The sequence below is a fragment of the Calliopsis andreniformis genome, unplaced genomic scaffold, assembly GCF_051401765.1.
Source record: "Calliopsis andreniformis isolate RMS-2024a unplaced genomic scaffold, iyCalAndr_principal scaffold0001, whole genome shotgun sequence".
In the NCBI taxonomy this organism is placed as follows: Eukaryota; Metazoa; Arthropoda; class Insecta; order Hymenoptera; family Andrenidae; genus Calliopsis; species Calliopsis andreniformis.
The window spans coordinates 40,042,234-40,055,208 of NW_027480422.1; the positions used below are offsets into that span (position 1 = coordinate 40,042,234).

Consider the following 12,975-nt stretch of genomic DNA (forward strand, 5'->3'; position numbering starts at 1 on the left):
ACGCGATCGATCACGTCAAATCCCTCACGGACACGGCCGTCTCCCAGGGTGGGGTAGCGTTGGCGATTAGTCTTGATATCGCCAACGCGTTTAACTCCCTGCCCTGGGGGGCAATAAGGGTGGCACTCCGAGAGCACGGGGTGCCGCCCTACCTACAGGCCGTGATGTCGGATTACCTGCGGGACAGGGAAATCGAATTCCCGGGTCGCAACGGCACCCAGCGGAGGGTGCTCAGCCGGGGCGTGCCTCAGGGTTCAGTTTTAGGACCACTCCTATGGGACCTGGGGTACGACTCCGTGCTGCGCGGGCCCCTCCCCACCGGCACGAGCGTTGTTTGTTACGCCGACGACACGCTCATCGTTGCCGTGGCGAGGGAATGGACGAGGACCGTCCGCCTGGCCGAGATGGCCGTGGCCCTGGTCGTCACCAGAATCCGAGCCTTGGGGCTCCAGATATCGCCGCAAAAGACGGAGGTAGTCTGGTTTCACGGGCTGCCTCTGTTGCGGCGCGCGCCCCAGGCTCGGGTCTGGGTGGGTGATGTCCCCATCCAGGTCGAGGGAAGGTTTAAGTACTTCGGCCTGGAAATCGACAGCCGCTGGCGCTTTGAAGAACACTTCGACCGCCTGGTCCCCCGGGTTGTGGCCACGTCGACCATAGTTGGTCGACTTTTGCCCAACCTAGGGGGACCCAACGAGAAGGTACGCCGCCTGTATGTGGGAGTGGTGCGGGCTATGGCCCTCTACGGATGTCCCGTATGGGACCGCGGCCCGGTGGTCAGCCGGAGCGCGCGGCGCAAATTGCGCCGCGTGCAGAGGCTAATGGCCATCCGGGTCGTGCGTGGCTACCGCACCCTACCCCACGAAACGGCGGAGGTTCTGGCGGGTGTCGTGCCCTTCGACATCCAGGCGGAGGCACACGCCGATGTATATCGGTGTCTGCAAGCCCTCCGTCTGGATGGGGACGCCCCGCCAGACGTGGCGGTCGAGGCTGAGATGAAGCGCCAGTCCCAAAGATCCGCCCGTGAAATATGGCGGCGTCAGCCCCAGCGGAGCGGCGCCGACCGACAGCGGGCGGTAGGGGCTGTCCTGCCCAGCTTTGATAGCTGGCTGGACCGTAGGCATGGTGGGATCACCTACCGGATGACCCAGGTGCTCTCCGGGCACGGATGCTTCGGAGAGTACCTGGAGAAGATTAGCGCCGAGGCGACGACCAGGTGCCACCAGTGCGGCGCGGAGCTGGACTCCGCGCAACACGCGCTGGAAGAGTGTCCCGCCTTTGCGGCTCAAAGGCGGCCGTTCCGGAGGGAGATGGGTGGCGACCTCTCCCTCCAAGCCGTGGTAGCCGCGATCGCAGGCGATCGCGGCGCATGGCAAGCGTTCGCCTCCTTCTGTGAGGATATTATGACCCGGAAGGAGGCGGACGAGCGCGAGCGGAAGGTCGCAGACCCCGCTCGCGCAGAAAGGAGAGGGGCGCGTCGGGCGGCGGGGCGGCGGTTACGTGCCGCCCCAGTCACAGGTGGGGCTGGTCCCCCCCTGACCTGCCCGCGCGTCCCTCGGCCGGGCGGAACTATTATCCGCCCGTCACTAACAGGCGGCTCCCGCGCATAATGCCGCGGCGAGCTCGGCTACATGAGCCCGTCAACCGCGCGCGGGACCGCCAGGGCCTGAGGTCACCGGGTTGGGGACCCGGTGGCCTCCTGTCAAAAGGCCCAGAAGGGGCGTCGTCGAGGGTGTGGCCCCCTCGGCGGCGTCAATCCCAGAAAGGGAGAAAGAAGTGTTCGCGGGCGTTGGGCGCGTAGCGCGAGGCGTCCGCGGCCACGTGGGGAGGTTTCACTCCCCACAGAAGCAGGCACTCCGTCGCGTTGGTAGCGGAGGAGGTAGCGCGGGGGCTCCGGTAGTGTTCGAAAGAGTTCCCGGAGTCCCCCTCATGCGCTGAAGATGGCCACCGTGGAGTTTTAGTGGGTGCAAGCCCCACACTACCTCGGGATTCCCCCACCCCGGGGTGTGCGTTAGGCATTTCTCCACGTTAAAAAAAAAAAAAAAAAAAAAAAAAAAAATGGGTTGAATTACAGTTGGGCGCCATAAAACCTATGATCAAAATTCAAGCATAGTGAAAACGATTTCCAATGAATTTCTGTTCGATGAAAAGTATACGTAATTGACTTATCTTTTTAAATGTGTTGCAAATATTATTGCCCCCTTTCTTCGCGTTCTACGGCAGGATTTACGTTTTTGATACTGGCCTGTGAAAAACAGTTAAGACAAGTTTATAATGATTTCCTATTAATTCACGTACAAACAATAAAAGTAGAAGGATTTTACTTATCTTTTATCTGTGGCGAATTATTTGCAAATCGGTTTTCCTTCGGATAAAGTAAGAAAGAAACACCTGGAAGTAAAAATTAGTAGGAGAGTGTGAAAAAACCCTCCACCACCCCCGTCAAAGACCGTCCTCATCACTCTCCATATACACTTATTTGCAAATATATACAATTATAACTTGAGGCCATGGAACAGCACTGCATGCGTGCTGATTTGCACTCGTTTGTGCAATTGCGACTTTCGATTGCAATTGGACAGTACTTCATATGTACTAATTTTCACTCGCCCGGAGGCGGAGTCGCAATACCACATGGACCTTTAATTATAATATTTTGTTACCTTTTCTTATCCATCATTAGATGTACTTTGTTTTTCAGTTGTACGTCTAGTTAGTTCTTTTACGTACAGAGGCTCTCTTATCGGCTGGCCTCTATTCTACCTACTATCTACAATTTCTGCTAGCATACAGTCTTCGTAGAACCTCTTCAATTTTTCTTCCATTTGTATTTCCCAGGATTTGTCGTCTCTTTGTACTTTTGTGATTTTCATTCCTTTCGGGGTCCATAAACAGAAGAGAGCATCTTGTTTATTCGTTATGTGCAATTGTCCTTGCACTTGATAATAATAATAATGATTTTTATTCATCTCTTCACCCCGATAAATCCGTCGTATCGCAGGAAGCTGCTGTATTGCTTCGGTAGGCGATAAATCCTTTGCTGATTCTGGACATTTAATTTCAATTATAGTGTCATCTTCCATGAGACCGTCGGGCGTCGCACCCAAATAAGGCACAACGGCATCGATAAAGAGTCCACACGGTAGAATAGGGATTCCCAATTCTACTTCTAGTTGCCTCAAGGCATTCACCTCGTTCTCTTTTCCGTATTCCAGGGAACGTAAATTTTGTACTTGCGGATACATTATACTTTTCAAAGTATTTGTTCGCGGCGTGTCCCTTCGTAATCGGCATATCTTGCCGAAATTAGACGCAGTTAATAATTTCTTTCTATAGGCCATCCATTTTTGACTATTGGCCTGATCGCGAGTTTCCTCTTCGATCTTGTGTCGCATCCTTTGCCATTCGCGGAGTGTTGCCATGTGCCTCTCACACTCAGAAGAGTACACTGTCTCTTCCATGTCTGGCTTTTCCGCACTAGGGTCGTAATCCTTGTCGCATGCCTGCTTTTCATAGCGCGAGGAGGACGCTTTCGCTTCTCGTGCATATTTTATTGCCATCTGCGATGCACGTTTACGTCGTTCTTCTAGTTTTTTTACGATGGTTGTCGGTTCCTTGCCCATTGTGGCACTCAATCGGCTCATCACCTCCTTTGAATTAAATTGGACGACAGTAGCGGAGACTCTACCCTGGTACGAACCTTTTCGTCCAAAGTTAATCCTCTTGCCTCCGATGAATTTAGCAATAATGTTGTTGAAGCTTTCCACAGCATTATTGTTTAATGTATATAACAAACTTTCAGCTTGAGCGAACAGCGGCTGCATCGCCTCCTCAATGCTTTGGTAAATACCCGCTTTTTTCAGTTGCGGAACGTAGTTGATTTGGTTGGGGTCAGAATATTTGTTGCAAAAATATGCCAACTTCTGACACTCCTTGTGTTCACCGAAAACGTGGCTCGGCACATTTTTCAAATCTTCCTTCAAATTTTTCATTTGATCAACGAGACTTATTTTCTCCTTGAATCGGTATTCTGCAGCTTTGTGTATGCCTGTGCGCAGGCGGAGGGCATTCTGTTTTACAATGCCTCTCAGTTCCTTGTATCGACCTTTTGCAACGATTTCGTTTACTTTTCTACCGAAATTACGTAGAAGGTGATTAGTGCATTCAATTTTTCGAACATGCACCATGTATTCTTTACATGGATCATTATCCAGTATATTTTTATATACACTGCTGTCGCCATCGGCAACTAATATAGAGTATATTAGGCCGTGCATTTCTACGCTGCATTTGAATTCCTCCACAATAGCAGCACTTTCCATGCCTGTTAAGGTCTGATTGCGACCCCAATTTTTGAAGCAGCGATGCTCGCGCGCTTCTTCCATCTTCTTAGCTGCTGTGTGGCAAATCATGCAGAATTTATTTTTTACACTGATAAATAATACTTTTTTCGTATGGTATCCAACGATGGCTCCTACACCGGAAGGAGAATTATAATCTCCACCCCGATACGACCTCTTCATCCAGCTGCCATCTGCGACAACTGCGATCCACGGTATATTAGATTCTGGATGTACGTCGCCTCTTGCTATGGCCAGTTCTCTCTCTTCTTTTCCAGCATCTTCCATTTCTCGCTGTGCGGCCAGTTCGAAGGCATCGATTATATCATCGTGACATTTCTCGTACATTCTTCTGGACATACACGACACGTTCATGCCAGACATTATCTCTTCTAGTTGATTATATCCGCCGCCTGTTACCATTGTTGTGGAAACAGCGCTGCGATTGATGTCCATAATGCCGTCATTTTTTCGGAGACATGATATGCGCTCGTTCTGATTGCATATTTGGCACTGCACGTTGTAGACTTTCTCAAGTCCGTTTTGTTAGAATCCAACTATTTGAAAATGTTCGATGCCGCAACTGATATTTGAATGTTTTGCAAGTTTTTTTATCTGCTCGAAAACATATGCAAAATCAACAAAGTCTATGCTTTGTGAAATTGGTTGTTCCAACTGTTCTGGTTCTACTCTTTCTACCATCCAGTTGCATTCTGTATCAATATCATTTTCATCTTCATTCATTTCTTCTTCGGTTTCCAACACTTCGTCCAGGATCGATGTTTCTGGCATCTCATTATAGACTGGCTGCTCACACTCATCCGGCAGTGGTGTAATTACTTGAACTCTCCTATTGATGTTCAGGGGATGCTCTTCTCGTACATCGAAGTCAACTTCCATAATCTCTTCAATGAGTTCGATATCTTCGGAATTTCTTGAATTTTCTCTAGATGCTTCGCCTTTGTCGTAGGCACCGGTAGAAGCACCTGTTTCTATACCGCATACGCTCTGATCGAGTGGTAGATTTAGCGTACCATTACCTACGTTTTCATTCATCGTAAGGTACGCTGCATTCCTGAGGCGTTGTCTGCAAATAAAGTTTGGCTAATGAGCCATATGTGCATACACAGAAATAGATAAAATATGCAGCAGAAAAGAAAGAGTAAATAATTCTGTTTAAATATTCTGTGTAAATGGTAGTCATCACATGCTATACACATGCAGTGTAATTCGAGGGTGAGTTATTAAAACAGCTCCAGGTAAATGATTATAAGGTTGAGGAAAATAGCAGAATATATGTATATAAGCAATTTTAAATCGTATATATCGTACGAGAAAGTCAACAGAGAATGCCTTGTGATAGTAAAAAGTTGGCCTTCACTGTAGTAGTGTGAAGGAGTGCAGGGTATTTGAAGTGCCATAAATATTGTTGGGACCAAGGTTACGAGTGAGCTCTGGAAAATGTCCCGAAGACTGGGCCCAGGTTAGAAAAAATCGTTCTTTCATGAGGAAAAGTTTCGAAGTAAGCGCGACGGATGAATAGTAAAATGCGATACACCCATGCTGTCTCTCATTACATTGTGAATGAAGCATACGAGACATTAGAAATATCGTTGAAATGAATGGATAAAGGCAATAGTCACCATTCAATGGTGTGGCGTACAAACGAAAAGCAAACAGTTTCGCTTGATTCCTGTTAAGCTAAAACAGTCAGCCTGTTCAAGGGATTATTTTTGCAATCTGTAGCTGAAGGTCCATGCTCAGGTCACGGGCAGGTCCGTCAATATATTTATGGCTAGAGAAAAGTCAGGATAATAAAACGGTTCCAACGACCTATCCTAAACCCAGGCGCATTACAAACTACTGCTCTCATGCGAATCTGTAATTCGCATATCTGTAAAAACGTAATTTACCTTTCTCTCCACCTTTTCTTCATACACAAACGCTTCGTATTCGTTGTAGGTTGACGGCCTTTTCTCTTTCCTTTCACATAGCCCTTGCCTTGTCTTCCTTCTTCGCTTTCCTGTGTTACTTTCACATTCATTTTGTCCACAATCACACACAATCACACTATATAACTATTCACACGCGATTAACACGAAAGCAGCGTATGTAACAATTCATACGCTATTCGTATTTCAAAGCTCGAATGCTTTGTACGTCTTTTCTGTAATGCATAAAGCAAAGAACTGAGCTGTTCCTCCAATGCCCAATGCTTTCACGGATTTGTTTATATTACAGATCGCTAAGATACTGAAAGGAAGAACACAAGAGCGTGTTCAAGAGCACAGACACACGCGTCTCTCTGTTGCATTAGTATCAGTGTACAATGAAATATTTATATAGAATACATATGTACGAAAATACGTTTCGGACGGAAATACGCATAGGAAAGAATTGTTTTATTATCCCATGCATATGCATACGACCAATTTCGTTTTTCGGTACTCGGTTTGTAGGTGATCTCTACATCCTTTGACATATTGTACCCCATATCCCCACATTTCATCTCGCTTCATCAATCTAGACCTAACCCAGACCTATGCGATTTATGCGATTTATGCGAATTTGTAACGGAGGGAGTGGTCACCGGTGTGACTCCCAGGCCACGATCAGACTTGGTACGTCCGACTTCGAGGTGGCGAATAACCCATTCAACATCAGTTCCATAAGTGTTTTTGACGCGTCTCTTTTTCCCCAAGCTCCACCCTCCCTTGTGCCTAGAGACGCTGAAAGCTCCCCCCCTCCCTTCCCTCGCATCGTTTGCTCAATTCTAAGATCCCCTTATCCCCGCTTTCGATACCCCCTACCCCCCACCACCTTCCTTCCCTTCGCATGATTTTATCCCTTATGCTCTAGCTCCCTCTTCCTCTGATTTCCCTACCTACCGATCATCGGAGACCTCTGATTTCAAAATTTCGCAGCTCGTGAAGTAGATCGTTACAGTGCTGAGATAGGGTGTGGACCTTCCCTTCTCCGGCCTCTGTACTTCTTCCGTCTTTCAGGAAGGCATGTCTTAGATCCCCGTATCCTTTCGGACAGGTGTTTCGAGTCGGACTCCCTGCTGAACAGTTCATCGTTCTCGTTTCTCGTGCAGAAGATGCATAACGTGTGGTGGGATGAAGACGGATTTCAAGGGTGTGGATTGCTTGGAAGGTTTTTGGAGCCTCCCCTGCTCCTATGTTTCACCTGTTACCGGGAACAATGGAGCAGGCGATTCGCAGGAATCGAGAGTCGTCTAATATCTATGCTCTGCCGTACAAGGTTCGCTATGAAGTTAGACTATCTCGATTATGAATGGAACCATTAGACTACTCCCTTTGTCATTTCTTATGGCGTGTCAGTTTCGTCTATAGATTTTGACGGATGCCCCCCCCCCCCCCCCCCCCCCCCCGTGCTATGCATCTTTTTCTTTTTTTCCGTCGTTTATATGTTTTTCTTTTTTTTTTTTTCATAGACTATTTTTCTTTTTTTTTTTTTCTTTTAAAAACAGTCAGGGTATGCAGGAATCATTAGATAGTCTTATGTTCTTGGTACTGATTATATTTCTTTATTATTATTATATATATATATTTATATTTTTTTTTTTTCTCTCATTTCTTACAAGGATGTTCTGTCCGCATGTGTACTTATGTACTCGCATTATTTCTACTGACTATGTCTTATTCATATTATCGTTCTTGTTTTATGAAGTATGTTACCTCCGTATCCTTATTTTATTTATTCCTATCAGTCATTAGTATTACTATTATATATATCTATGTGCATTGTTATGTATTGTATCTTACCATACTGGGCTTATCTTCATTCCTTCATATTTTAGTTGTCTCTCCTTCCGCTCTCCTAAGGTTATCCCTGTTCTTCATGCAAATCTAATGTATTCTTGTCTTACTTGCATCCATTTCTCATTACATACTTGATTAATAATAGATTCTTCGCTTACACGCTGTGCTTGTGAAATACAATTCATTTATTTGCCATAAAGGAAGAAAGGAATAGCCTCTCTCTCTACCTTCAATTCTTTTACATTTACAATTTATGTGTTCATTCTTATGACTTAACTTCCTAACGCTTGAGCTTCTAAAATTTAACCCGCCCTCCCGGCCTTGTTAAATCTAAGCTTACTTTTATTCTTGTTTACTCACTTTCCTTATTCAATTTACAATACATTGTAGCCTTTCTCGGGCTCATTAGCCTATATTATTCTACGCTTATACTTATATAACGAGGGGAAAGTTTTCTTCTTCTCTTTTTTTTTTTCCTTTTACATGCATATACAGTTATTTGTACATTATTCAATTTTATTCCTCCTGTTTGTCCAGTCCTCATTTCCTCGCCCTTGCCAGCAGGTCCTTTCTTTCTGTCTGCCTCTTTTTCCTCTTATCTCTTCCGCATTCCTCTCCTGTGTTCCGGATCCCTCTCAGCCTCTCTTTTCATCCCCTTGTCTTCCCCAAGCTGCAAAATCACAAATATATTTGTAATTATCCCTGTTTAGTCTATTATTTCATCCTCTTTCTTCTTCCTCGTTCCCCTCACCCCACGTCTTACCTATTTACTGTTCTGTTTTTGTTGCGACGGGGGCCCCGATCTCGCCCCCGCCCGTGAGTCCCCCCAGGGTCCCTGGACCCTACTATCCTTATGGATAGCCTGAACTTAGTGAAAGCCTTCTGTTTATGAAGTCCATCACCCAGTTGGACTCTCCGACAGTACTCTTACCTTGGGGATTTAATCCGGTTATCTCCACAGATTAATCCCCTTCCCTGGTCCTTTTCCTGTCTTGCTCCGATTCTTCCGCTCACTGTCGTCTCTTCTTGTTCCTTCTTCCTGCCTTTCCAGTCCTTGATCTGAAACCATACTCCCCAGCCCTTGCTTTAGTACTCTTATGTTTTTCTTTTTTTCTCTTCCCTCCAGCCTCTTGCTATTCCCTTACTTGTATGTATATGAAGGTCTTTTCAAGAAAAACACTTCTTCTCCCCCTCCCTACCCCATTCTTTATTAATTACCAAACATGTCCATCGTTCTGCTTTTCTCGTGATATGACAGATTTCTCTGCTTCATCCGGCTTTATTTACAAATGTCCACATATTTACATTTATCTCCTCTCTTCATTTTTTTACTTCCCCTTTCCTCCTTCCGCCTTTCGTCCCTTTCCTCTTCCTGTTCCCTTCTTCATCCTTTGCTCGTGTCCCTTCTTCCTTTCCTCCCCTTACCCTTATTCCCCTTGCTTGGCCTGCTTCCTTAGCTCTTGCGTACCCCTGTGAACAGACTAATCCACCTTTTCTCATTAATAATTGTCATTCTAGCCCTCCCTTACTCCTTTCCTTGCTTGCTTCCTCTTCTATCTTCCTGGCTCCTCGTCTTCCTCTTCCTTCTATCTGTCTCGTAGTTTCCCATTCTTCCGACTTTTCCCCCGCATTCCGTATTGCTGAAAACCATAATCATCATATTAGTCCATTTTCAATGTATAGATTATGATGAGGGCTCCGACCTCGCCCCCACCCGTGAGTCCCTCCAGGATCAATTAGATCCTATCATCCTTCCGGATGATCCTCTGTCAGTGTGGACCTGTGTTATGTCACAGATCCCCACCTCTTTGGACTCTCCGTTCAGTCCCTACCTATTGAAGGTTAACCCGGATGTTTCCACGGGTCAACCTTTGTTATATATTTCACTAGCTTATCTAATTTTATTCCTCCTACCTCTTGCGCCTCTAGGAATTGTTTCCCTAGGAACTTCCTGCGTATATTCATTAATCTAGGACATTTACAAATCACATGTACGCTGCTTTCTTCTTTCTCCTCACAGAAGCTGCATAGCATATCCTCTTGCTGCTTCATCCTGGCCAAATGTAGTTTCAGCTGCGCGTGTCCCGTTAGTAGACCTGCCATCAATCTGCATTTCCCTCTGTCTAATGCTACCAGATTCCTCGCGTACTTATACCTTGGTTCTTCTCCTAACATTTCCTTCGCTTCCCTGTATCCCTCCGTCTCATTCCATTTCCTCTTCCTTTCCTCCAAAGTCCATTGTTTGATTGCGGTTTTTATTGTCAGTACCGACATTGGTAGATACGGTTCCATTCCTATCGGGACCTCATCTGATCCTTGGTTCGCCAACTTGTCCGCCATCTCATTTCCTTTTATTCCTTCATGCCCAGGCACCCAGATTAAAGTAAGCCTGTTCTCCCTTCTTGCCAGCTCGTTTAGTTTTATCTTACATTCCATAACTGATATGGATTTGTGTGCCTGCTTGCCCAGCGCCTTCAATGCCGCCTGGCTATCCGAACATGTTGCTATCTTCCTATTCTTGATATCTTTTTCCATGAGCATCTCCGCACATGCCTGTATGGCCAATACCTCCGCCTGAAAAACCGTTGCCAGTCTTCCTAGCTGAATTATTCCCTTCTCCGTTCCTTCTTCATTATTTCCAGGCTACGCCTGTGACCCCTTCTTTTCTTGACCCATCCGTGAACCAGACTTGGTGATATTCCTTCCAGCTGTCTCCTTTATTTTCCCATTTCGCTCTGACACCTATCTGTATCTGAAATCTTCTTTGAAACATGAATTTCAGAATCTGATTATCCTGCCTCATGCTTATTAGCTCTCTGATGTGTTCATTCCCTTCTAATTTCAGTAGTGAGCTGTGACCATGATTCCTTTCCTTCCAGACTCCCCATGTTATCAGCCTGTGTGCCGTTTTCATGGCGATTGCCTTGATTCTAATGTCTAGGGGTTCCATCCCTGCCACTATTTCTGCTGCCCTTGTAGGTGTTGTACTCAGAGTTCCCAACATCCTCTTCAGTGCTAGACCCTGTAGTCAGTCCAGTCTTTCTTTTACCGTCCGCATGTTTGCCGTTTCCCACCAAGCTATACTTCCAAATGTCAGTCTTAGAAGTACAATTGCTTCGTACAGCCATTTTGTTGTTTGTGGTGTGAGTCCCCATGTGGGTCCCACCACTCTTCCCAGCATCGCCAGATTAGCCTTGGCCTTATTTATTTGTTTAAACACATGCTTTCTCCATGTCAACCTGTCATTCAGCCAGATTCCTAAATACTTTACCTCTCTACTGAACTCCAATGCCTGTCCCTTGTATCTTAATTCCGTGATGGTTGGCCTGTTTATTTTCCTTATGAAAAGTATTGTTTCCATTTTTGTGGGTGTTTAAAAAGCGGTTATATAACGGGCATTTGGCTCGTCCGCGAGATTCGTAATTTGTTGCTATACGTGACCGACCGAGGGTGGCCTTCGGTCGGAGCATACGTTGTCCTAGCAGCAAAACACGATCAGCTGTCGTATGACTTGTTTTTGTCGTCAAAATTAAAGTTCAAACAAAGTAAGCGTTGTCGAGCAACGGTTTTGAACTCCAGGCTCGATGTCGAGTGGGGACATCGGAGCCTGAAGGAGAGAGAGAGTACATCGTACTACATTAGCACGAGACAAAAGATAATTTGTGAGCGCCGCGTAGTGGTAAAATTTGGCACGTCTTCCGCTTCGCGGAGACACGCGCGGCTCTCGCCCCAGTCGTCTTACGACAATCAAGCTTGACGCAGTCAGTGCGACCGTTCGTCAAGCGAATCTCAGCTCGCCAGTTTCCAGATTTCAAGTAGTTTGGTTACCAGACACTTGAAATCTCACTAGCTCTCAAAAGCTGAACCTCTGTCGCCGACAGACTAGGAAGCTCTGCTCGATTCGTACGTATAATACGTACGAAAGAGCACCTGGTTTGTCTTAGGAGACAATTGATCGAGATTTGCACTCTTGGAATCGGGGCCTGCCCTGATTCTCTGAGTCTCGTTTCGTCTCGGAGCAACAAAGGCCGCTGCCTGTTGGATCCCTGAGAGACGGGTTACAACAGAGAGAGATAACGTACGTGCCTATCACCTCTGCGTTACTCGTGCTCTGCCACCCCGTTTAGTAGCAACCCCCGTGTGACGAATAGAAGCACACGGTAAGGTGAACGGAGTCGCGGAGCCTCTGGCCGTCCTCAGCCTCCAGGACCAGCAATTCGCTGGTTATAGCGTGTCCCTCCGCTCACGAATCCCTAGATTACTTGGATTCGTACGGAACGAACCTTTCCAAAAGGTGCAAGGCGAAGAGAAGAGGTCCCTTCTCCTCTCTAGCCACTCGCTCATCGACTCCTTCTTCGCACCAGAAGAAGAGTCGATAATACAGTCCACTGCATTACCTTTGCGTTACAGGCAAGGTATTGCTATCCCCTCCAAATAGGCTCGCGAGCGCAGCCTGGAGTTGGGAATCTTTGGTATAGCTAGACTTCCACTCTTGCTTACCGCCGCGGTTCCGCCGCTATCTCTCTTTTTCAGACGTCAACGTCGCTAAGGGGAGCACCGGCGTCGCCACGACCACAGGGCCTCCGATCCACCGTCCACCCGAGCCGACGAGGACCGGAACCAACACCCAGCCCCAGAAACATAGTTTCAATAAACGTCGCTCAAAAGCCCTTTTAAGGGCCGACAAAATATAAAACTTGTGTTTTCGTTTCTTTCGAATTCCCTTCATCTCACCTCATCCGGACCTCCGTTGGATCCCTTACTTTAAGCGATTCCAACAGTGGGGTTCACTGATAACCCCGTGTTGTCACACCATTCTTCCAGCACTAACAGCGCCTTCTTTGCCTTGTATA

The 12,975-nt window shown here is 46.6% G+C and overlaps 1 protein-coding gene across 1 annotated transcript; it reads right to left on the reverse strand.

Annotated features, from left to right (window-relative positions):
- Positions 1-9,783: 9,783 nt before the first annotated feature.
- Positions 9,784-12,765, reverse strand: LOC143186467 (uncharacterized). Its single transcript, XM_076390144.1, has 7 exons — positions 12,732-12,765; positions 12,421-12,475; positions 11,187-11,460; positions 10,770-11,144; positions 9,992-10,723; positions 9,927-9,950; positions 9,784-9,846 (listed from the first exon to the last, which is right to left on the reverse strand). The coding sequence occupies exons 1-7, from the start codon at positions 12,763-12,765 to the stop codon at positions 9,784-9,786; spliced, it is 1,557 nt and encodes a 518-aa protein (XP_076246259.1).
- Positions 12,766-12,975: the final 210 nt, after the last annotated feature.

What these genes read in the sequence shown, in the direction of transcription:
- LOC143186467 (XM_076390144.1), bottom strand. Translation starts at nt 12,765, where the DNA reads ATGTTTCTGGGGCTGGGTGTTGGTTCCGGTCCTC. An exon ending in TAGTGAAATATATAACAAAG is followed by an intron (nt 9,951 to 9,991) that starts GTTGACCCGTGG and finishes TTCAATAGGTAG; the next exon opens with GGACTGAACGGAGAGTCCAA. An exon ending in TGAACGGAGAGTCCAAAGAG is followed by an intron (nt 9,847 to 9,926) that starts GTGGGGATCTGT and finishes TTGATCCTGGAG; the next exon opens with GGACTCACGGGTGGGGGCGA.